Source organism: Phalacrocorax carbo, chromosome 5 (assembly GCF_963921805.1).
Source record: "Phalacrocorax carbo chromosome 5, bPhaCar2.1, whole genome shotgun sequence".
NCBI classification, from domain to species: domain Eukaryota; kingdom Metazoa; phylum Chordata; class Aves; order Suliformes; family Phalacrocoracidae; genus Phalacrocorax; species Phalacrocorax carbo.
In genome coordinates this window covers 28,549,093-28,575,192 of record NC_087517.1, presented here as the reverse complement: position 1 = coordinate 28,575,192, position 26,100 = coordinate 28,549,093, and the positions used below count along the sequence as shown (strand labels likewise).

Genomic DNA, 26,100 nt, shown 5'->3' with positions numbered 1-26,100 from the left:
AGCCTGGCAGCTGATAAGTTTATGAAATCCCTTGCAGTTTAATAAACATGTTGCATGCCTTAACAGCACAAGTTTGAGAACAGTTCCCAGCAGTTCTACAAATTAAGCACGCTTAAGAACTGTATCGTCACAGCAGCAGCATTCTGGAAAGGCACGGTGCTCACCGGAATTAGCACCGACAGGTGATAATTCCCCAGACTTCTGCAACATCCCAAACAGCTAAGTAATTGCTGAACATACAAAAACGTTTATTATAATTCACTTCATCCTGGATACTGTCAATGCAGAAACACTAAAGGCCGATCTTAATACCCAGCACCATTTCACTTTATGCACAATAAAGAAGGCTGGTCTCTCCCTTTACCCTAAGGATCAGTATCACCACCGGAAGCCAGAACGACATCACTGTCTTCTGTACAAGGATAAAGTTCTAGTAATTAATATATTCCTTTCAAACTACAAATAACTCAATCAACAAATAAATACCCCACATACACCTGCTTTTCAAAGGTATTGATGGATGCCATTATAGAAACTGGAAAATCTGGGACATAATGTCGTTCCTTTGATGTTTGCACTTTTTTTAAAAAAAAAAAAATCTGTTCACACAGATATTAAGCCTGCAGATCATCTGAATCATAAACAGAAAATCCTGAAAAGAAAGTATTTGGAAAGTCTCTACATTCATAAATGGAATCCAGTCTTTGAAACAACTCTTTCTCCATAGTTAGAAAAATAGATGTGATTAAGAACTGAAAAAAAGAAAAGAAAAAGCCTTCAGTCTAATGAGATACATAAATTTTAGCCTACAAAAGATGTTTCTATGGAGTAAGAAGCTTAGAAGTGACAGTGACTTTAAAATTGCTGTTAGGAACATATGTTTAACCACATCATAAGCAGCTCTTTGTCAATTCTACAGTAGGAAAAAGCTGTCCAACTGGAAATCAGTGTAAACCTCCCCTTCCCATCCACTGCAAGCAAAATCAGACTACCATTACATGAAGCCTGTTTCAAATATTGAACTATGTATCTCCTAGCTAAAACACTTTAAAATACTGGCAAATAAAGTCACTCTGTTTTCACAATTAAAATATCAAATTAAATTAAGACACTTTTCTGGCATGTACTAAAAGGTCATGCAAAACAATAATCACATTTTCAAATAAATACACTGCAGCACAACGGAGATCGGGTAAAGAGAAGCAGGTTTAAGCTAACTCAAGTACTTTGAAAGTCATGACAAGAAGTACGCAAAGCAAAACCTACGTCTTGCACAAGAAAAATTGGGCATAGCTATTTGACAGATGGATGCTCTGTATTTGATATTGCAAATGCAGTACCAACAAGTTTATATTCACCATATGGAGCACAGAGCATACTGGGAACCTACACAAGTGATTCTTTGTGCACTGCAATTAGAGACTCTTAACAGAGAGAAGTCTTTTTTTTTCCCCCCAATGTCAGTCAATGCATATTAAAAGATATCTGACAGAAACCATAAAAAAGTAAAGAAAGTAGCTTGCTCTCTTTCATTTCCAAATTTTCTTCTGTAAAATTATTTCATCAATAAGTGGCTGACAACACTATCACATTCAGAAAAGGTTAGGTACTATGACTTTGCTTATTCAAATGTGAGTGATAAAGTCTGGGAGTTAGTCCAGCTGAGCTTCCCATCTGCGATCTCTATATACCTTTGATTCTTAATGAGAAATTTCAGTAGAGCAGTCTCAAAAGTTATTTCTTTCCCACTGAAAACTGAAACTTGCTCTTAAATTTACCCTGCCATAGAGGAGACCTCTTGCTCAACTGGAAAGCAGAAATAAGTGAACTTCCCACTGTTCGGTAGAAAAAGTTCTTGATGGTGGGTTTTACCTCTGCTGGCTTGCCAACACCAACGATAATCAACTTGCCATCCTCCAAGCCAACAAGGATGTGGCTATACTCTTTGGTGACAGAAATGCAATGAATTGGCAGTCGCATGGCTAAAGGGGAGATGCTCAGACTCAGGCTGAAATGAACAAAAACCACATAGAGAAAGCACATCATGTATTTGTTTGCGCATACTGCAAATAATCACACTGTAGTTGAAATTGCGCTCCACAGGATGCACTATAAAAACACAGTTTCTCAAGGATCCAGTTTGCAATTTCAATTATTGTAAACTCCTAAGGAATGATCTAATTGTACCCCAGAATAGAGCTCCAATAACAAGAAAGGGCATGGATGGATAAGTCAGTAAATTAAGATATTTTTACTGAAAAACAGTAACATTAGTCCCACAACTACCTAAATGACAAAGATCACTCTCATTCTGACAGGCAATGAAGCTCTACAGAGCATAGCAGTAAGTGGAGGTAAAACTCAGTGCAGAACTACATGAGGCTTGATCCTGCCGTTGCTGAGCTCCCAGTGGCTAATCAGACATGGGGACAATCACAGCTTGCAGATGTCAGACACAGCTCTTGCTAAATTCTGTCAGTCCTAGGTGTATAATTGGGATAAATGCCTGGGAAGAAAGGGGTCTGGTACCACCTCTCATTTTTCTTTTTCCCCCCAAACTTAGTTCCCCCTATAATAGTTTCTTCAGGAACACAGTAAAAAAAGCAAAGGCTACCACCTACAGCACCAAGCAAAGCCCACACTACAAAGCCATTTCTCAATAAGCCTTTATATTTGCATCTCAATAATAGACTACTAATGGTGTTACAATGGTGGTACATTACCTGTAGAGATCCCGTATGGAAAGAAATCCCTGTAAGCTGCCCATCACGATATGCTCACCAGTCACACACAGATCTGACACTTCCTCCTTCAGAGTCTCAGAACCCAGATATTTTCCATTGACAGAATAAAGATGTAATGCATTCTTATCCTGAATAGATCAAAAATAAATCTGTCACAGAGGACTGACCGGATTAAGAGTGTATTTTTTGTTTCTTTAGCTCACTAACAGAAGCTAAGTTGCAGAATAAACCACAGATAATATTGCCAACAACAGTTGCCTTGTTGAATAATACCAGACTACCAAGCCTATATGCAATGTGAACATATACTGTGAACACATACCAGCTCCTGTATGGAAATTTTTGAAGTTATTCCTCATTACCTCTTGATGTAACATGGTAACCATGTTACCTATCCATCTAATCAATTCCAAATTTACTGAAAACATCCATGGATTTAATGGACATAACCCTATTTTATAAGAGGTTTTGTTAAGGAAGAAGAAAGGAGAAAAGCACTCATCTTCAGCCCTGATGCCATCCTCCCTCTGCCCACCCCAAACTGAAAAGCAGAAGGAAATAGATATATTTCCACAGAGCTAGATCTAGAAGCATTTTCTAGACAAGGCAATAAATTCTTGATGGATTCAAGACAGAGCTAACACGACCATCTTAAGTTATTCCAGCCTGACAATACCTTGGTCTCTTCTCTCCCCAACTTCCCAATGCAGCTAGCATGCCTACATCAATAAATTCATCTTCCAAGAAATTTCCCAAGCTCATAAAAATTTTAACAGCACTATTCTTATTAAAGTAACTACACGGCTACTCAACAGACAGAATAGCTGTAAGGTTCATACTGTAGCTTATCTCTCCAACCCAAAACTAAAACAGCAGTGCAGTCACTGGGTGTCTTGCACCCAGAACTTAACTGCTCCCCTTTATAAGGCCTCTGTTTCTGCACACAGCAGAACTTGTTTCCCCTAGTTTTCCATTTCAAAGCAGCTCTCCCAGGAAGATTCATAAGCACATGCTTGGGCATCTTCCTTGCAGGTGTTTGTGTCATGAAACTTACAGGAGTACACTATGTCTGTGATTTATCTTTTAATTTCACTCAAATTGGCTAGCAAAATTAAAAAAGAAAAATAAGGAAACAGTCACAGCATGCTCAAAAAGCCCCTCTACTTTAGAAAATAAGGATAAAGATAGGTACACTTATGATTAAAATCTTCAGCGAAAGAAACAGAGGTATTCCATGAACCTAAGTACCTTAAGAGTAGTCTTTCCTTCTACGCTGGTGTGCACAACTATATGGCCTTCCCAGGACACAGCCAGGTTAGGAACAGTCAACAGGAGAGAACTCTCACAAGGCGGTCGCAAAGTCCTCACGTACTGACCTTTCTGAATAGTGTGGACAATAACAGTCCCATCCTGCAGTGACCAAATTTAGGTAGGTTGTTACTCAGCAGGTTAAGTTACTGCAACATGCAGGAAGAGTATTTAAATGCAGAGGGATTATTTTGAAAGCACTTAAATCTTTAACTGGAGATCAAGACTCCTAAGCATTAGGAATGCTACACAAAGAAGCCTTCCCCTCAAGGCCATGTTTTACAGGCATATAAAAAAAAAATGCAAACAGGGTAAGAGGGGAAGGATAGGCAGCAAATCAGTTATTTCATAGGTCACATTTATGAGTAGGCATTACGTGCAGTACAGAATCAGAGTTCAGAAGCCTGCCAGTAGGTATAGGTAGAGCATGAGGAAGCTGCACAGAACCTTCGAGGTTAAGGAAGAAAGAAATACACCGTCACAGAATTGTTTTCTATGAGAAGCTTAAGATCTCCAAGTAACTCCACACATGTTAAAGCTCATCTGTGCAGTATAACAACATGGTAGCTGAGGCCTATGCTGTGCAGAGCAGTTTGAGACAGCCTGATTTAAGCAGGCAGCAAGGGAGATGGCACATATCTTCTCAATGTGCAAGGCTGAAGAAAAAAATTGTGAAATAGTCACATTTTTTGTACTGCTCATAATCAACTTCAAACATGCTTTGTGGTTTGAGTAGAGAAGAGAAGAGGCAAAGAAGGGAAAAGTAGGAGGATGCTTACCCTGGATCCTGACACTGCCATATCCAGTTCAGTGCTGATGCCAACACTCGAAACTTCATCAGTATGCCCATAAAGGATCTGTAATGGCTTAGGTGCCAGGCCTACAGGCACTCCTCCCTGAGAGTAACAAAAAGTGCAATGACACATTCTCTTGCAGCTGAAGGACAAACAAAAAATAAATTTCTGGTATCTTCAGTATCAGTTGTGTGAGATGTATATTTGACATAGGCCAAAAATCAAAGGCATAACTCACCCATTCCAATCTCAATTTATTGCCTTTTATGTCAGCAGCCCTATTTACTGAAATCACAGGAATGAACGAACATACAGTTACTACACGGATGTGAGAGAGAGTTACTTAGCTGACTTGTTTTTATCTTCAGATGTCCAGGTGTGCAAGGACCACAGTGAGCAGTCCTAACAGGAGTTGTTCACCCACCCATCCACCCACTTTTTCTCCACCTGCGTGTCTGGGCTTGTTCAGTTCTTAGAGTGTACCCTGGAACCAAGCACTATCTTCACAGCCAAGCTTAAGGAAGCTGAAAGCTATTTTGCTTAAAATTACAGCAACTCTGTTCCATTTTCTAAGGAAAAGTAAGGAAATAATCCTTCTCAGTGACTACCAGTAGTATGACATACTAAGAAAATCTTGCAATAAAGCTCATAAAAAATAGTCGTTTTCCCACATGACAGCAGGGTGTCAAAATTATTTAGTACTTTTGTTCCAGTGAGTGTACTGTCAGCATATACAGACTTATTATCAAACCAGTTCTAAGGCAAGACCGGTGCTTAGAGAGAAAGTACAGTAAATAATTCTTCAGAGGACACTATTCTCATTTCTGTGATAGAAATTTGATTGCCAACTAAGCCCTGAAAGCCTCAAGCATGCAGGAATGCAGAGCAAGTCTCAAAATACAGAGCTGGGAAAGAAGGTGACAATGCATAGCAGACAAGTAAAATGGAAGTGACAGTATGCAGTCCATTGCTGCCACTTTGTCAAGACTAAGATAAAACCCTCACAAGAAGAATTTACAATACATACATAATTTATATATCCATTAAATAAAAAAACCACATTCAAAATCTTAAGGAAAAGCAATTCTAAACAAAGATAATCTCCAGAGGATGACTGACTTAACTCACACTGAAAAGATAAATGAACTAAAACATGTCCAACACTTCTCACTTTAGACAAAAATACCGTTGTGAGCACTAAGGTCTCACTTTTTTGACCATGCACCATTGGTGCAAAGTACTTCTTGAAAATATTCCCACCATAAAGACAGCTTCCACAAAAAGACATGCAGTTATGGACTGTTGTACTGGTTTAATGTGCTGACTTTAGTTCAATAATAAGAACAAGGTGACCTGACCAAATGACCTGTCCATAACACGACAGCTCCCCGCTGCAGTTAAACATACTTGCATATCTGCAATGCAGCAATCAGAAATGAACAATGGAAATGGACTCACATCTTGAGTGTAAGTACACACATGCATCATGCAACCACTTTCACTGTGTGAAAGAACAAACAAATATTAAAGAACTCAAATGCCAGTGTAAATCCGGGTAACAGACCAGTGTTCTCTTTGCCAACTCCTAGTGGAGTCATCACTACTTCCCACAGAGGAAACAATGCTAAAATGCAACTACTAGAGTGAACAACAGCCTAGAAATGTAAAAATCCTCAGCTATATTGTTCTGACTAATTCCAGTAGTCTCAAGCAGAGTCTCTCTTCTTCCATCTGTACAGTGGGGGATAATATTTGCCTATCCTGAAAATAAGCTATGAAATCTTCAACAGTGCCTCTAAAATACTGTGCTTCAGCTAATGTGGATAGTGAATATTTCAAACACAGAAGACAACAGGAGTAACAAAATTACAAAGTTAATCAATTTTAGTGGACTAGCTTCTCTGCAAACCTAAAAGAAAGGAAATTGATAAACCACCACCACAAAACAAAGAAGCACAAAGAAAGCATTCAGAAAGCGCTTCTCAGAGTATGCCTAAATAACCTACCTGCTGAACTATTTGCCATATCATACAGGTAGTATCTCTGGAGCCTGAAATTAAATGAATTCCACAGTAGTCTATTGCCAAGCAGGTCACAATATCTAGATAAAGGAAAGAAAATGAAGTTATCACACAGATATTTAAGACTAGCTTCCCATAGAGTGACAATGTGCATGCAATATATCAACAATGTATCCTGATTTGCATCAGCATGAAATGTTCCTCTGTGGAAAGGACTGATAAGACTGTATTAACTAATGAAGTCATTGTACAGCAAGGTGTACCAACCTGACAATCAGATTTACTACCTAAAACCAGCAGTCAAGCCTTGTTTCGAAACTATATCAAACCATCAATACAATGACTAAAAAGCCATGCTCAAGTATTTATGTATAATCATAGTTCAAATATTATTCTGTTCTTAGGCTGCCATTCCTTTATAACCACTATGCTTGTCCGCCCAAGTGCACTGGCTATAATTCTTTCCCAAAAGACCAACCATCATCAAGGTACAATACATAAAAACTTTCATTCCACAGTACGAAGAGTCACTAACCCATGTGCCTGATGTGCTGTCCAACCAGCTTGCCTTTTGTAAGAGATGTCACTCTGATGCTATTGTCCCAGTGTCCTCCACTAAAGAGGAGTTTCGCATCATGGGATACCGCGAACAACTTAGACGTGATCTCCAGCCCTGGTGCAAAAGGACCACTCATGTTGCGTTGTGTTCTGTAGGCAAATGATGAGCAGTTAAGAGCAACCTTAGTTCAAATCAATGCATTTTGCATTTCCTATATCCTTAAAAATTAATAAGAAATTCCATCTATAGAAGAGGCCATGTTAAAAAAAAGGTGAAATTCTGGCCCCCCCAATATCCGCAGCAAAACTCTCACTGACATCAGCAAGTGGAAGCAAGATTTCACCTTAGATCTTTTTAGTCTTTTATGCATTTTGATTCAGTATGAAAAACTCATGTCCTCAAGTATTATAACATTAAAGAAAAAAGGAAACTTCTATATACCTGCACTATAATGTAAGAAAGCATGAAGACTGCCCATCTCAGATTCCAAGATGAGTTTTTATGGTTGATAATTAGAAAAAAAAAATCAGAAGTAGATCTAAGAATGAAGAGCTTTGAAATGCCACATATATAAATCTTTACTAGAACAGTATTACAGATTAGAGGTAATATTACTGAACATCAGAAGATGCATTCTTAGATTAAAGCTCAGCCAAGGAAAAGAGTACAATGCACTGATTGTTGAACAATTACTGTATTTGATTACTGTAGATGCATTCATCTGCACCTCTCCTCATCATTCGCTTACTTGGGGTTTGTCACCGTGGTATCTCTGATGAATGTGAAATAGTTGGAGATGTTTTTATCATAAGGTAGCCAACCATGAGTTCCAATAACACAGTTCAGACTTGCTGTTACCTAAAAAAGTTTGATAGAAAAATCGGTGAAACCCAGAGGCATATTTTCTGCTTGCATTTGATGGTAATGGAGCTTGAATAAAATCCAGCATAGTCGTCTTGAGAATTTACCACAAAGACAAAAAAGCACACACACCCATCCCGCCACAAATTAAAAAAAAACCAAAAATACAGTTCAGATGAGTTAATCCACACGAGGTACATATTATCAAGTTAGAATAGTGTATGTTCAAGATGGGTCAGGGAAGTTGAACAGGGGTGTGGGGAGGAGGCGGAAAACAAAACCCCCAGCTAACAAACCCCTCTCAAATTAGTCATTTAGTTTAAGCTGCTTCTTCTCTTCTTTTAAATAGTAATCATTAACAGTTAACATATTAACACAGGACGTTTTTAAAAGAATTGTACTACAGTTCTATTTCTGAGAAAGTAAGAAAGGAATCTAAATATTTGAGTTTGTCATCAGATATTTAGAAAAAAACACAGTGAGAATTTTAGACATGTCCAAATTCCAAATGACATATGCAGATACCTCATTAAGCCAGGACAGTAAATTTAACCAACAAAAATAGGAAAACTGGAAAAGAATATTCTTTCCTGCAAAACATAGGTATTATTGCAGATGGGCCAGTATGCAGACCATACATAGAGGTGCAAACACAAAACCACTCTCCTCCTTTCATCATTTGGCCATCTGCTATAGTACCAGCACCTGCATTAGTCAGTGCAAAAGTTAATGTTAGGAACGGTGCAGGCCTTTGGAGTGTGTATATGCCACATATGGTATAGTTTAAAACATAGATTTGAAAGTACCAATAAACATAATGATGCCATTAATAACTTAATTTTGTCATTTTAAAGCTGGTCTGCATTGCATTAGGAAATTGATTGCTACCATGGAAGTGGATCAAGTGGGCAACATACAAAACACCCCACTACAACTTACACTCATGTCTCATCAGCTTTTAAATGCTGTTCAACAAATCAGCCTGGCTTCTCTTCAGAAGACAAATATTTAACTTATATTTCTATTCATTATAGGTTAAAGGAACACATTTGAACAGTAACAGTTGTGTTTCTCTACAAGCTGTATGAAAAAAAATACACCTATTTGACTGTCTGCAGTCTAAGAATAGTACTGACACATGCAACTCACCAAGATCTCTGGGCTTCCCTGAGAAATAAAGGACCGTGACTGGTTCCTGGGCACAACAGCTTTGATGATGGGCACACCATCACTGATTCCCTAAGAGAAGACATGGATTTGGTCTGATTATATGCAAGAGCTAAAGGACAAATCTAGAACCTGTAAAGATTAAGATGCAACGCCTCTGGAATCAACGTCAGATGTGTACAGTCCTCTAAGGCACTGGTACATTCATATTCAGTTCACACAGGTATACTTCCTTACAAATACCAAAAGTGAAACCCTGGCTCTGCCCTGAATTAGTGAGTTTAGCTACCAAGTTCAATGAGTCCTCAGATACCACCAGTGATGTTCTTAGCTTTCTTGGTGTGGTGGTTAACTTAATACTCAAACAAGACCCACACAAGCAGCCAGCAGATACAAATTTATGGGATTCAACCTCTATGAAGCTAACTAAAGAGACAGAGCTAATTTTATACATACTACATTTTAAAATATTTTCTTTAAATATGAAGCAAATTTATTTTCATCTAGGTTGCAATCTTTTGTTTTAAGTACATCAGAAGTTTCAAGTTAGACTTTAAACAATTTCAAGTAACACCCCTACCTCTATGAAGAATGACTTCAGTTCAGTGAGGTGTTGGAAGAGATTCAGAGTAGAGGTATCACTTTTAGTTAGTCTTTGTACTACCTCTTCTGCTGATAGCCTTTGCGGATGGGGCTCCTAGGAGACAATATTTGAAGGAATATCAAATTAGACAAATTTATGCATTTGTTCAAGTCACATAAGATACTCAGAATATTATTGGCAATCAATGGGAAAACAAACTTTTAAGCACCTAATTTCCCTTAAAGTAAATCAGTTTGTTTTGAAAATGGTATGCTAAGTTTCTATCAGTGTGACCTTTATAAACGGTAGTGTAGCAAAGATTTCACATTCCTAAAATTACAAGCCATTATCTTCTCATTCTTTTCAGAAATCCTTTGTCACTCAGTTGGATTTAACCACAAAGATCTGACTGAGAGGGAACAAAGAGCAATACCTTTAAGAGCTGACAGGGAGTTTGCCCAAAATTGTTTATCATCCCTTCTAAAGCTTTCCTTTCTTTCTCATCTGTTAAAGCATCCAAATCCACAGCCCCTGGATCACAACCAGAACGATGAGGGGTAGAAAAAAGGAAAAAGAACATAACCTAAACAACTTATTGAGAACAGATATGGTCAACAAATGTTGCAAAGCTTAAACTAATTGCAGCATTATCACCTTTTACACCAGAAAAGCTTCCAAACAATGATTCCATATAAGATATGATCTGAAAACTCTACTCTGCACATGGAATTTTAAGTGTATCTGTACGGGCAAGAATTGCAGGCTTTTGTCTTATCAAATGCATTTAATGTACTTTATGCATGCAATAAGTTGCACACAAAAGCCACCCAAAGTTCACCTTCAGATTTAACAGACTAACATCTGGATTCAATATTTGTTGGTTTTAGACAACATGCCTGGAGTCCTAAACCACAAGAAACCTCTTCCCACAAATGCTTTTAAGCAAGCAAATGAGAAACTAACAAAAAACCCCAAGCACTTTTAGAAACAAAATACAAACAACCGGAACAGCCCCCCTTTAAAAATACTTTATTAACATTTCAGGTTCACAACTTATGATCAAAGCTTCAAATGTTCTGGTTATTTGATGATAAATTACAAGTTATGCTGCCATATTTCATCTATAATTCTGTTGCTTTACTGTATACTACTGTATCTCATGCTCACAAATCGAGTGTTTTCTGTCTAATATTGAAAGCCCACAAATCTGATGACAATGACAGGAGAGCACACTGCTTTCTACCTTCATAAGTACAATAATAGAACACATTGAGCGCCTCCACTGCAGCTGGTCCCCTCTGCTTGTAGCCAAAAATCAAATCTATCCATTCATGAAGATGAGCAGAAACATACTCAGATTCCTAGAAGGAAAAAAATGCTTTGGTAAGAATAAGAAAAGTACTGCTCCCTTCTTGAAGTATTTACTGTTTTCTGTGAAAGAGATTTAATTCCTAAACTAACGGTGTCCACAAACTAGGTATATACCAATGTATAGGGCAGAGGCATAAAAATATCCATGTGTGTTAAGGGCAGTAACTGCCAGGTAAGAGGGAAAATTAATACAGCAAAGCAGCATATCTAGACTATTGAAATGCAACTGTGCAAGGGGAAAGTAAGCTTCTAGTTCCCTAGTAGCACACAGAATAATCTATAAAAAGCAATACAAGCCTTATCACCTAAACCCACCTAATTCTGCATTTTATCTCCTAGGGCAGCAAAATCTCAAGTGATTAGAATCTTCAGGTTCTTTTCTTTTTTCTTTTGAGCATTTCATCGACATGCACAGTGCTTTTAACTGAAAGTTCTAATGGTACTTGTAATGCCAAATGCAAGCACAACTCCAGTTTGAACGTAGTCCCAGTATTTTATACATAAGCCACAGTGACAACATGTAGGTGTATTTTCTTTATCATTACTTCACACATATAAACATGACCTTACCAGAGCCTTCCTGTGTTTATAAATGAAGTCTTCCGGGGAGTGGGCCCATTTGGGGAGAACAACATCATTTACCACCTCTTTGGATATCTGAAGGTGACCTAAGTTAAAACCTAGTGAATAATTTGGAGAATTTAGAGAGTCACTATAGAATATTTCAAAGATCTTGATTTCTCAGTAAAGATTAAAAAGAGTTCTTTTCTCAATGCAAGGGAAGGATATTGAAAAATTCTTAATGTAAACCTCCAATAACCCTACCACAGACACAGGAGGCTAAGTTCTGCTCTGAATGTTTAAAATGTTAAATGATACAGGATAATTGTCCAAAGCACCTAAATGACTTTGAAGCTCAAGTCCCAACCTTAAAAGAAGCATTAACCATTTACACACCTATCTGTAAACATACCTGCATTTGCTTTATTTTACCAGAATTAAGAGTCCAAAACATTTCAGTGAGGTTATTCATAAGAATGAATTTACTTAGAGGTTTAAATGATTGTAAAATCAACACTTTCAAGAAGTCTTAAATCCCACCAGCTTTCACTAGAACTCTAAATACTGAAATGACTTTTGAAAGCATGACTTGACTCTTTCCAACTTTTATAACTTACAACTCTACTAGGCTGTAGCTAGCAGACTAAATTAGCAACAGCACAAACATACAAATCCATTTTTAAATTGTCTAGTAGGTAAAGAAACAATTCTCTATGCAATAAATGCGAAATAAAAAATGTCTAGGAATCTCACCTCTGAACACAGGATGCTGTCTTTTCAATAGCATTATGAGTGAAACAGCTTCTCCCCCTTCCCCTGCCCTGCTTCTGATGGGTACTTAAACCTTACATGGCTCTAAAATTAGGTGACTTACCACTGCATTGGAAAGTAACAGTAACAAGCAAAAAATACACTGGTTGCCTAGAACAAATAGAAGACCTCACATGTTTGAAGATGTCCAAACTCTACCACCCAGTGAACCCAGGAAAAAGAATACTGATTAATCTGTATTAACTATTGCTAACTTTTTCAAACATCCAAATGAGCATCTCTGATATTTTACATAAGGTAAACACTATTTTTAGCCGTCCTTAAGCAGCAGCCTAAACATCATTTAAAATTCAGAGTGGGGGCTTAACACAACTGGTGTCTTCACTAAACAGTTTGAAGCCAGCATGATGATTGAAGTAATTTCTACAGGCACACTATAAAGCTTAAACAAGAAGTGTTCCACAGCATTCACAAATGGTTGTAATGATTATTTTCTGAAGAATAAATGAACGGTTTTCTATGATAATATTCTGAGCAGTCAGTTTACCATTTTGATTCTCCAGGAACTCTGGGAAGTAGAAGAACTCTGGGATAAGTTCCTTGACATCATTGGGGTTGTCCATGAGTGCCTGCCAGGTAGCAGGAATAGAATGGAACTGCCTGTCAGCACAGTCGAATCTGTGGATCAGAAAACTCAAGTTAGACTTTGATCATTCCCTCAGTAAAATGATAAGGAAGAAAAATAAAGGTGTTGCTTATTTGCTCACACCATACCTGCCACTTTGAAGTTGGATATGAAGTGTTGTGAAAGGTTCTACCCGAATGAGATAATGCATCACACCAGCAGCATTTGAGTAATGTGTCCCATAGTGAAATTTGTCAATTATCCCAAGGGGATCCTCAAAATTCTCATATCTTAAAAAAATAATTAAAAAATCTTTTAAATACAACGGAGCACTACAGCTGATTTACATGTGGATTGTATTTACTGGAGGTAAGGATTCAAAAGAAATGATCACGGTAATCTATAAGAGAAAAAATACATTGAGTTCTATGAAACAGGAGGATTTCAGTTCAGACTTAAAAAGTCCCTAAGCAAGAGACTGCTGAAAGATAGAAATGTACACCAGATGAAGCCTTTGCATACCTGTTCTTACACTCTTCCCTAGGCATTTGCTGTTAGCTGTCAGAAACCGGATAAAGGGCAAGACAGGTCTGATTCAGTATGACCTTATACAACAGACAAAAACCGCCACATCACTAAGCTGAATATTTATTATTGAAAGGATTTGTGGCAGTTTTCTGCAAGATTTAAAAAAAAAATTTAAAAAGAGCAAGTGTGTGAATGTGTCAGGATGCAGAAGAGAGATTTATTTAATACTCATACCCATTTCCTTTTCTACTGGCAAACTCACTCTACAGTACTATGCTACCATCTGGCTGATAAATTACTCAGTGTCACAAGGCTAGTAAAAGAAACTGCAGTTAAACATACTGCTAGAGAACCAATTTCACTACAGTCAGGGATAAAGCCTAATAATTCAAAGAAAATCCTCCACGTTCCAAGTTTTCAGAACAAAGCTGGTTTTGCAAAAAGCCTGACAAGCACAATCTGGTGTGATAGCACACTTGCTCCCCACACTAGCAAAAAAGGGAGGATTGCTACACTGATGTGTGTATACTTGTCATTCCTACCTACAGAGGAGTTGCTAGAAGCCACCAAGTTATATTTTATTTCAAAGATAATAATCTATGCTTGAAAAAAAGAGCAGGAAGCACAGATTTAGGATCAATGCTGCCTCTCAGCACAGGCAGCTTAACTCATCAGTATGTTTTCATATTCTTTATCATGGAGCAGACGTGGGACACAGTGTGCCTCTTAAAGCTGCGGGGCCATTAAATTAAGTGTTTCTATAGCCTGTCAGTTTTTTATCTCCACATCTGAGAAACAATTGAAAATTTACAGCAATAAGTTTTGTTGTTTCAGTGCCATATAAGCTAACTAATCTGAATGCAGCAGGAACAACAAAACAACAACCTTTGCAAGTGCATCTGTGACGTTATAAACCTAGCTTTTAAAAAAATTCACTGTCACCACTTTATTTTTAATATGTGTTATTAGCCTGGAGGCTCAGAAAAGACAGAGAAATATAACTGAGGTTTTCAAATGCATACTTCTCTTTCACAGCCTTAGCGTTCTTTTCATTTACCACCCCTATGGGTTTGGACAGATCCCTAAAGACTGCAGGATTATTCAGGTCTAGTTCTTCTGAAGTATAATCTTGTAAAATCCAAGGGAACTAAAAAAAGAGACAAAGAACAAATTGAGATTAAAAATCCATCTTCCAAAATAGAAAAAATACATACCTTTGGCAAAAACTTAAAAGTTATTTTAGTTACCACAGGATATTGAGCAAGGTCATTATAAGTTCGTCCTGCCATTGTGTTCAGCTGAATAAGGTAGTCAAAGTTGGATATTTCTCTATTCACCCATTTCTGAAGGACAAAAGAGATACAATGGAAGTCACTATATCAAAGATACCACTATTGCAAATTACATGTCTTGCCAGTATTTATCTGCCAGATGATTCTATTGGCACAAAGCTAAGAATGGTATGAAAGTCCAAGTTTAATTATTCCTAATAAAGTTTATATTTCCTTTAATTCAGTGACTGTGCTACCTATATTTCATTGAAATCGTGTCCCTGATTGATGCCACTACTGTTTTAAATACAGGGCAGCAGAAAACTAGCAGCTTCAGAATTAAAAAAAAAAGGGAAAAATAGAAGTGAAAGAAACAAAAAGAAGGCAGGTAAACAGGTACTTAAAAAAAGGGGAACAGAACTTTAAAATCCATTAAAGTTCTAAAAGGTCAAAACTTATTTATAAATTATCCTCCCATTGGTTAATGATACAGGAATTTATAAATTAACATAGTTCTTGTGTCTTTGCTCCACTATTATATTTTAGACCAAAGAACAGACAGAGCTGTATTCAGAAGGGCTCAATATCTGTCTGTAGTGTGAAGCAGACATTTCATTACAGACAATATTTTCTCTATTTGAATATACAACAATAGCTTTTATCATTAGGGAAACAAAGAAAAAACAAAGTATTTCCACTATTTTAAAAGTAATTTGAAAAACCTCCTCCCTCAGAAAACAATAATTGTAACTATACATTTACTACATTTAAAAACAACTTATCCATGTTTAGGGAAATACAGATATTTTGACATTTTCCTTTTACGCCAATATTACTAATGGCCTTAATACCATATTTCCTGCTTAGTCTTCACACGGGTTTTGTTGAAAGCCCATCATGAAAAGGTAGCAGGGAAAATTATTTGCACATGTACCGAAAGAAGTTCCAAAATGTGCACTTATGGTCATGGACTAAAAACAGAAGCAAGTCTGCTACATGTTTTTCATTCTTGTTGGAACACTTGTCATAATCACATTAACAGAGCCTGGCTCTACCCATTTACCTCACTGACTGCAAACACAAAACACAGCCATTCTAAAAATAAGTATGTGAATGTTCAGGGACCAGACTGAGTGTACCACAGAGTCAGCAGTTCCCATGTGAACACTGGGGAAAGTAAAATCATTAGTCCAGGACCTTCCAGGACTCCTTTTCAAGAAGCAAAGGAATGCACTAGACCATTTATATTGAAGTCTCATACCTGCATCAAACCTGAAGCTTTAAAAAGTTCTTGTGGTGATCTGGTCCCAGAAATATTTGGAGAACGCAGTGACAATATTCGACTATATACTTTGTTTCGTACCTGTTAGAAAACAGCATTAAGAAAAAAATTAATCTGGAGATTGAAGCTGACAAGTAAACAACTTCTCTACTAATTAAAATGTGAAATAAATGGAAACCAGTTACACTTTTAAACACTTCCATCTCTTGCTGTGTAAAACATTTGACCATGGATGGACATGACATCCTTCAGTTACAAGATATAAAGGCAACACATATTATTAAGTAGGTTTTTTTGTGTGCATGCACATGTATGTGTAGATGCTGCTCAGAAAATCATTATTCCTACAGAAACCTTCTCAGGAAATACTGCTGCTGTTTGAATAAAGTCACACCAACATTTTCCCTACAAAACTGTTGCAAAGATTTATTTACTTAAACAAACCCAAAAACATTTTATAGGAGCTATTCACAAACTGACCTACTAGTATGTAACTCACCTTAAGTTCTGATATTTATCTTAGTCTCACATACAAATGATCACTTACATTATCCATGGGGAAAAAAGTTCACTAAACCTAAACCATGGAGTATAGAAATATTAATGATTTCCAATGTTGTGGTAAAATAGAACGTCTCCTTTGCTTTGTAATTAATATGCTCTGAATATTTAAAAAGAATGAGTGGGCTTCAAGATATTTAGATTACTACTGGTGTAATTTTAGTTGAATGATTGTTCTGTATTATAACAGAGAGAGAGAGAGACAGGGAAAAGAAGAATCTTGTTTTATCCATCTTTTCACAATCAGTCAGTTTCTAAATGCCAAACTTTGGTTTTCACAGATACACCAGACAGGTTTTCACAGACTGCACCCTAGTTTCCCATAATGCCTATATCTAGCAAACCTTTTGCTACTAGTGTTACAGTATTATGAAAGACACAAGGCTCAAATTAGACACAGTCAACTTAAGCTTGACACTTGTGCTAACTATACAAATCAAGTAAATTTAGGAAACCCATACCTCCTTATTAAAGTTGAGGAAATAGTTGGTTTGATCTGTAAGGAAGATCTCCAAAGCTGACCTCCTTAGGTTGTACCGACGCAAATGTATCTCTCGAATTTGAGAAAGATGCCATTTGAAATCAAAACCTACCCCTAGGAAGAGCACTTTGATTAATGACTTGGAATATATAAAAAACTTTTCATATAGACATAATGCAGCATCATTTCCAATCACCCCAGACTTACTCCTAGAAAAGGCAAATTTTATATGTGGCTTGATTAACCATTTTGCTAGGAAAACAGTATTAACCTCATCTATTGCTCTGCTGAAAGAAAGGGGCAACAGGAAATACCTGATGGAGTGCAGAATTTGTTTCTGCTTTCTGATCAAAGACACACTATAAATGTATTCTGTTGACAAAAAATACAAACCAAACCCTTCTTCTTTCTTAAACGAGCTCAAATACAAGCTTTTATGTTTAGAAAAGGCCAACTTCTTGATATACTGTTTTTGAAAATTTTACCATTGTTGGTCAAACTTTGCAGTCCACTGTTTTAACATTCTATTAAAGTTCACTAATATAGATGGTCAATGTTCACATACTACTACTTTTTAATCATTCCTATTACTTTTTAATCAATATATGAGTGAAACATTATTTGTCAGCAAAAACAGGGAGGTGTCATTTAAGCAGCAAAATAGAGGTAATGACATTTTTATAGTCAGCAAACTTAATTTTTTCAATAAGTTGATTTTTTTCAAGAAATACTAAGAATAGTGAATCAATTTAACAGCTCAGCAAGTACAGTTCCAGATTCTGATTCTGAAGGGATCAGACAGCCACTGATCACCATGTACAATATTAAGTACAGATCCACAACTTGTCTCTTCACAATTAGTTTGACACTCATTCTCAAAAAATCCAACTCAGACTACTATAAACAGAACATTGAACTGTTAGAAATGCTCAAAATGTTAGAAACTGCTGAAATGCCAGACAGAGATACTAATCATGCTCACCTTCCTCTTTTTCAATACTACCATCAAAGAAATAGATGTGCTGGGTAGTGATCTCCAGCCTGCCAGGTATCACATCAATTACTGTAATGAGTTCACAGTCTTCAGACAATATTAGTTTTTCTTTCTGACTTTGCTCGTCCTTCTCTTCCCTGCAAAAGTACCACTAAATGTTACAGGGTTGGGTAGGTTATGCAGTTGCTTAGGTACTTGGTAAGAGTACAGTTCAGAAAAGATTCCGATTCGAATGGCATTAAAAGTACAACTTAAATGATTATATGAAGCTATTTCCATCAGTAGTCTCAGATGTTTCAGACTAGACTACCAAGCATTTCAGAGCATTGCTCTTCAGGCTGGATATTTCAGTCTCAGGCACAATGGACTTGACTTCCCTTGAAGTATGAAAACATGAGGCTGCATTTCCCTTCCTTATTTAATTGTTAGGTGCTTAAATTCTCTGGCACAGAGCAGAGCTGAGTCCTGCTTCATGTGACTAAAGTTATCTTCAGAAGTATTTGAAGTAATGGTTGCTCAGAAATCTATAGACATGATACATCACAAGCAAGCATTTAATAACATTTAAGGTACAAGAAGATGCATCGGTATCACTCAAAGAAGTGCCACATATCTGCTGGACTTCAACAGCATAGACACACATAAATGCATGCACGACATCACGTGCTCAGTTACTGGAGTGAAGCATTTGCTATCTCTGCCCCTGCCCAGCCCCTCACCATTTTCTTTTTTAGAGTCACACAAGTGACATGAAAGAAGCACAGCAGGCCTTCCCTCTGGAGTGCTCTTAAACATAGGAGACTCTCCAGAAGATTAAAGCATCTAAGCAAACATCCATGCTATGCAGCTGATGGTATAGGGAATGGCCCTGGCATCTACAGACAAAAGCCAGTTCCAGTCTGGTCTATGCCCTTACAGGGCAGGTCACCTCTTGAGAATTATAGCCATGTACGTAGTAGAAAAGCCTCAACAATTCTGTAGCTCCAGCTTCAGACCAGCTGTGAGCAGGGAATTTCTAACAGATCTTCACAAACATCTGCTCTGCATTCTTTCCCCTGGGCCTCTTCACATCTCATTGTCGGGAATGATAAATCCAACCGCAACTTTTCTGCTGTTCACAACTACTACAAAACTACTACTACTACAAAACCCTGGCTTGGACTGTCAAGGCCAGACAAAGAGGAAAGCTTCGTATGCTAATCAACTCCCAAAGTTGTTTCTCACTACTTATCCCTAGCACAGAAACAAATTTCACCTGTTCTATTCTGCAGTACTTACAAATTGGAACTGGCTGCTGTGTCGTCTTCTGGTAGTTCAAGAACATCATCTTCCAAGTCACTCACTTTCACCTGCTTCACTGCCTCCAGAAGCAGAGACTCACTAGAGGGCTGTGTCTGGTGCACACCTATGATAAATAGACATTTCAACTCAGAAAAATTTTTGCTACAACGCTTTTGGAAAGCTAAACTATTGAGAGTATATTCTACTGTAGAATGTTGGTTTTAACTGAGTAAGAAGCAACCATACTTCTTAAATACTTTTGGGGGGCAAGCAGAACACTAAAAATACTCCCTGAACTACACTGAAGTAAAGTCAAATCATAACAGCATAAAGTGAAGACACAGACACATTAGAAAAATTTAAACTGAATTCTGATGTGGACACTTCCAATAAAATGTTTTGCAGTGTTCTGCCAGACACTGTTAAAGCATGCAGATTTCATGGAAGTTCACTGCAATTGTTTTTTGCTTACTTGGATTTACAAGAGTGTTATTTTTTTGTTTTGGGCCTTGATATCCAATACACCTAACTTAAAGAACTGATTATACACCACTAACTCAGCTGTTTGGCACACTTCTGAAACAAAGCACTTCATATGGAGTGCACCTAGGTGGCCAAGAAGGCCAACAGCATCCTGGCTTGTATCAGAAATAGTGTGGCCAGCAGGAGCAGGGAAGTGATCGTGCCCCTGTGCTCGGCACTGGTAAGGCCGCACCTTGAATACTGTGTTCAGTTTTGGGCCCCTCAGTACAAGAAGGACATCGAATTTCTGGACCATGTCCAGAGAAGGGCAGCAAAGGTGGTGAAGGGTCTGGAGAACAAGTCTTATGAGAAGCAGCTGAGGGAACTCGGGTTGTTTAGTCTGGAGAAGAGGAGGCTGAGGGGAGACCTTATCGCTCTCTACGACTACCTGAAAGGAGGCTGTAGTGAGGCGGGTGTTGGTCTCTTCTCCCAAGTCACTAGCGATAGAATGAAAGGAAATAGCTGCAAGCTGCATCAGGGGAGGTTTAGATTGGATATTAGGAAAAATTTCCATACTGAAAGAGGGGTCCAGCACTGGAACAGGCTGCCCAGAGAGGTAGTAGATTTGCCATCCCTGGAGGTATTTGAAAGACGTGAAGACACGGAACTTCAGGGCATGGTTTAGGAGGCATGGTAGTGTTGGGCTGATGGTTGGACTTGATGATTTTAGAGGTCTTTTCCAACCTTAATGATTCTATGATTCTATATCTACACATTTTAACCATAAGCTCTAAACTCTGATCTCGTTTCCTTTTATTGACAAATAATCTTATGCAAGAAAGCTATGTGATTGCTTATTTTAAAACAAGGAGGTTCTTTAACTTTTTTGTTTGTCAACAAAACTACACATTTCAAAGAACAAGAAATTAATTCTACTCAGTAGGAAGATGCTGTTTCAGGTCAAAGCACAACTCCTATGTTACACATTTTACTATGGGGGAAGTAAAGAAAAATCAAGAATACTTAAATACAGAGAGTGAAGTGTGTATCTTTCTTCAGTAAAGACTGAAGAATCCCAAGTGAAATAGCAAATACAATACAACTTTACCTAAATTATCTCTCAGATCACTAGCATCCTGATGAGAGTTGAAGTTGTAATTCTGCACTAGTTTTAGTCTCATACGTGAAAAATTTTCCACACTTGAAAGTTTCCAGTGAATAGGATGCTGTTTCCTAGGAAAACAAGAACATTCATGAAAATAGTTAAAAGAAAGCGAAGACCTATATTAATGAACTGATTACAAAATAGTACATATTTAGAAAACTACCAGTCATCCACTTATACATTGTGAAACAAAAAAAACCCAATAAACTGCATTTTAGTTTTATATTTCATATTGCAGCTCTGATCATCCTAAAGCACTTCGTAAACAGTATTTATTTTCTACTGAAATACATCAAGTTGTTTACACTTTAAGTTAACATCAGTTAAAAGCCTAAAAAAAAATCCAAACCAACCAACCAAACCCCATGACCAAACTCTTTATCCAGAACTTCCCCAAAGGCTAAAACAGGCAAAATATATCCTTTTACATTGAAATTAGCTTTACGCATGAAAACTCAAAGTCTTTATTAACAACTATATCTTCTCTTTTCCAACTGAACCACTGATCCATAGGATCTCTTTAAACGTTTTTGCAATCGCTTCATTGATAACTAATTTTTATTTGTCACTTGGCAAGAGAATCTAACATCCAGCTAACCAGCTCAGCATTACACTTCAAACTTTTCATTTTGTTAATTAAATGCAGAAAAATGTTATAAAAGATGCATTCAGTATCAACTTCATGTCTCAAGAATGGTTATCAGAGTCAATTTGACAAGGTTCTAACCATGTGAAACTAAGTCATGTAAGCAAATTCATTTTAAGCATCATATATGGTTTAAGAACTTCAGCCTTACATTTCAGACCAAGGACCACGTTCAGAGAGCAAGTAAAGCTGGGCTGCTCTCCACTGTCTCAGAGTAGCTGTGTGTTGACTATTAAGCTGCTTTAGCATACTGTTGTACCGCAGATTTTCCTGTCGAGCTTTTCTGCTGAATGGTTCCACAAAATACTCCTGAAAGACCATTAAAAATAAATCTAGCACTGAAATGACTCTGACCTTTGAAAACAGAGTTTTGTGGTTTGCAAGAATTCTCACAAATTAAGAGGGAACAAATAAGTTTAGCAGTAAAAACTTCTGAAAATTTAAGGTAATGCTTACAAAAGAAATATTAAGAAGCTTAGTACTGGAAGAAATGGCATCAAACCTCAACTTAAAGATATGAAGAAAGCGTTATTGATGCTAAATCTGTATGAAAGCAGTTTTTCACCATCAGAAAAGTGGTCAGTATTGAAAATCCTATTGTAATAGGTAGGATTTTTCTTTAAATCCTGGTATTCTAGAATGTGATCATATTGTATTCTTCCTTTTATTACTTGAATAAATAAGGATCCTCATAGTAAATCTTTTTTAAGACAACAAAGGGAAAATAAGAGAAATGTAACTTAGCTATGGTATTTGCTGTAATTACCAGTTAATTCTAATGCTTAAACTGAGTCTGGACCTTATACAGAAAGGTCAGTTCAGAAACAATTTTTCCACACATTAAATAGGAACTGTTCAATGTTTTAAATTTTTTCATTGTACTGAAGTAGGGTTAAAAAATATAAAATCACCCTGACTCATCTCATAATGGAGAAGAGGTTTTAATAATTCGAAACATAAATCAGAGTAAAAAAAGATGCAGCTTCTAGCTGATTATAATTCTAGGTTGCTGTACTATGAGAAAAGCGTACTGTCCTGAAATAACTCTTAAATAGAAAAAATAGAAATAAAAAGCATATCCTACAAGTGTACGTAATGACACTGCCCATAAAATCTTAGATCAATCAACTGCCTGCAATCACTTGAATTGGATCGTCCCAGAATTCAGTCTCTCTTGAGACAGTTGTCCTAAGAGAAACCTGCACTCACTGAAAACCTTACCTGAAATTTCAGCTTACTTTCTCCTCTCTCCCGGTCTCGCTTGTGCATGTTCACCATAAATGCTTCATAACAATCTTTCCAATAAAGTGCCATCTGCTCGTGATCACGTCTGAATGAGTTCTCTTCATACTGCTTCATATTTGGAATAATCTTGTTCCACCAAAACAAAACAAAAAGCATAATGATTTCTGAATTAATTCCTCTGCTTTCACAGCTAAAGAGGGGGAAAATGATACAAAAAGAATCTACTACTTACATATTTGTCAATATAAACTTGCCACTCATCAGAGCTGCAGTATTCTTGAAAGTCCTCAAAGAAAGATGGGCTGCCATTGGTGGGAGGCAATGAAGGGAGATGCAGGTTCATGAATAGAAGTTCATAAATCTTGGATACCAATGTCCGAACAAGGGGAATCAAAAATGAGTAAGTTTCTGTCTTCTCTTCAATTGATCTACTCAAGATGCCTTCCAGCTTCCCCAAGAGGTAGCATGCTTCAGGCTGGCTCTCAATTACTTTGGTCTGAAGGAGGGTGTTTAGTTTGGCTGCTGCCATAGCACAGACCTACACAGACAAACAACAAAAAAATGAATGCAATCCTCAAAATAGTAATTTTGAGCACAAATGTATGTACATTTTCTGGCTGCATCCCAGGTAGCCTGAAGGCACACATGCATCAAATACGGGCACTGATCTCTTCCTCATCCTGTGATGACCAAATCTGAGTCAGCTGCAATCCCAAAGTCATACGGCTGTATTAAGACAATCACATACCTAAACTAACAATCCTGGCTTTACTGAAGAGCTCATATTCCAGGCACAGGTCTGCCAACTTTGTTCCAAATGTTAATTTGGCAGAACAGTCCAGGTTCATGTGCACTTAATGTTTGTAAACCTAAAAGTACCAATAAATGTATTTCATGGTAAAAACAAAAAGTCACAATCAAAATCACTATCTTACTGCCACTAGTGCCTACGTTGTCCTGTCTTCGAACAGCTTGCCCTCTACCTCTTTCTCATGCTCAGGAGGTACACATTGACAGGACTGTAGAGTAAATTTGCAAATGGTAAGAACCAGTAAAATATCTTCCCTGTAGAAGGATGGAAGACTGCCATCAGTCTGCTCACTGGTATGAGCATCTCCCCCATAAACCACAACAGTTATATCAAACATGCACTTAAAACACAGTACCACTTGCAGGAATTTGCAACAAACCTGTAAGTTATCCTGTGCAATGAATCCAAGGAGCAACTGGACTTGCACCTGTGAAAGCCTGATTGCTTCTGGGCCAGAGTACCAGACTGACAGGCTATCCATGAGAGTCACTAGTTCTTCCAAGAGCTATTGTAAAAACAGAAGATTTACATGAAGTAAAATTAACAACAGCTATTCCAGCTGGAGACACATAATTTCAAAAAAAGCTTAAGGACAGGCTGTGTTCACATTTCTAACTTACCCAAACAGAGAAAATTAGCCCAGAACACTGCAGTTAAACCACTAATTTGAAACAATTCCTGACTACAAAAAAAAAAAAAAAAAAAAAAAAATCTATCTAGCCCATACTTGTTAACTCAAGTATCTCCCCTGAATAAAGCCAAAACTAGCATATACGCTTATGTTTTTCCTATAATTTAAACGCAGTACATGCCATTTATTAGAAAAGTTAGAGACTCCGTGAGCAAGATTACTATGACTGAAAAGACACTATTATTAACAGCACTGATACAATACCAACTTGCAATTTCTGGGTTCAGTATATATGGGATTTTATTTCATTCTTTTGCTTTGTATTTTAAAATGATTTGAGTGTAATGCTAGTATATTTTACCAGCAATAGCAATTGCACAGTGCCCTGAGAGGAAAACAAGGCTTCTTTTGTGAATATCTGATTTAGTGAAATGCTTGAAACTTCATAATAATTATTAATGTCTTAAAAAAAAAATTGGGTGGCACTCCTTTCTGTCAGTATTTTGATACTAGAAGTGATACCAACCTTGTGAAAGGTAAGTATTCACAAGATAAATGGCACATTTCACTATCCAGACATGTTTGCTTAAAACTAATGTACCTTGATACATTCCCTAATAAATTACTTAAATGTAAAATCATTCTTTTGTTAAGCCCCACAATCATGTGAATGCTTCTGTGGCAGAGTGAAAGCTGTCCTGCTTAGAATATTATGGTGCTTTAAATTCTCCCCTTGCACAGTGGAAGATAATTTATGAAAGCACTGTTATTTTCATTGCAGAGTTGGTAATAAGCACAACTCCCATTGCTCCAAAGTTCAGATCTCATTTCTAGTTAGATTTCACAAAGCTAGATCACAACAGAAGGCAAAGCTTTTACCAAGAGGTTACCAATTTTAAAAACAAAATTTTAAAAGCTTTAAGATTAAGCTATGCTTACTTATGAAGCAGGCATTTTGGAGAACAGGTTAGGAATTACTGTGTTGACAACTCTTAACATTACCCCTTTTTTGGTTTTTGGGTTTTTCTGGGTTGGGTTTGTTTTTTTTTTTTTAAGTAGCCTTAAACCCCCAGATTTCTTAAGGATTTATCATGATATAATGATGGCTTCCATATAATACCTCTCCCCTTTAGCCTCAAAAAAATGGAAAAGCAATGACAACTTAGACAGTAAAGGAAGCAAGAGCAGTGCCAGAAGCTATATAAATGTTGAGGCAAATTATGGGTGTCTACAACATACATGTCAAGAAGGCAGGAGAAATGTTTCTGACTGTGTCATGGTTTAGCCCCAGCCAGCAACCAAGCACCACACAGCTGCTCACTCACTCCCCCCAGTGGGATCGGGCAGAAGATAATATAAAATTGAGCACAAATCATG

General features: G+C 37.3%; 1 protein-coding gene across 7 annotated transcripts in view; it reads right to left on the bottom strand.

Annotated features, from left to right (window-relative positions):
* NBEAL1 (neurobeachin like 1) overlaps window positions 1-26,100 on the bottom strand; it is a 92,198-nt gene that overhangs the window by 4,157 nt on the left and 61,941 nt on the right. For 4 of the 7 annotated variants that reach the window (XM_064451775.1, XM_064451773.1, XM_064451777.1 and 1 more), the window contains 25 exons: window positions 24,472-24,597; window positions 23,514-23,819; window positions 23,258-23,407; window positions 22,188-22,345; window positions 21,334-21,458; window positions 19,761-19,887; window positions 18,471-18,619; window positions 17,469-17,602; window positions 16,426-16,527; window positions 15,141-15,236; window positions 14,916-15,040; window positions 13,515-13,655; window positions 13,288-13,418; window positions 11,979-12,088; window positions 11,281-11,398; window positions 10,471-10,568; window positions 10,035-10,151; window positions 9,437-9,526; window positions 8,175-8,284; window positions 7,403-7,575; window positions 6,853-6,947; window positions 4,832-4,948; window positions 3,993-4,154; window positions 2,724-2,872; window positions 1,779-2,008 (listed from right to left, as the gene is read on the bottom strand). In XM_064451775.1, coding sequence (XP_064307845.1) covers window positions 1,779-2,008; window positions 2,724-2,872; window positions 3,993-4,154; window positions 4,832-4,948; window positions 6,853-6,947; window positions 7,403-7,575; window positions 8,175-8,284; window positions 9,437-9,526; window positions 10,035-10,151; window positions 10,471-10,568; window positions 11,281-11,398; window positions 11,979-12,088; window positions 13,288-13,418; window positions 13,515-13,655; window positions 14,916-15,040; window positions 15,141-15,236; window positions 16,426-16,527; window positions 17,469-17,602; window positions 18,471-18,619; window positions 19,761-19,887; window positions 21,334-21,458; window positions 22,188-22,345; window positions 23,258-23,407; window positions 23,514-23,819; window positions 24,472-24,597 — 3,439 coding nt within the window. Of the gene's footprint in view, window positions 1-1,778; window positions 2,009-2,723; window positions 2,873-3,992; window positions 4,155-4,831; window positions 4,989-6,852; window positions 6,948-7,402; window positions 7,576-8,174; window positions 8,285-9,436; window positions 9,527-10,034; window positions 10,152-10,470; window positions 10,569-11,280; window positions 11,399-11,978; window positions 12,089-13,287; window positions 13,419-13,514; window positions 13,656-14,915; window positions 15,041-15,140; window positions 15,237-16,425; window positions 16,528-17,468; window positions 17,603-18,470; window positions 18,620-19,760; window positions 19,888-21,333; window positions 21,459-22,187; window positions 22,346-23,257; window positions 23,408-23,513; window positions 23,820-24,471; window positions 24,598-26,100 lie in introns of those variants that run through there. The other 3 variants (XM_064451776.1, XM_064451779.1, XR_010373031.1) reach the window with 2 other exon arrangements.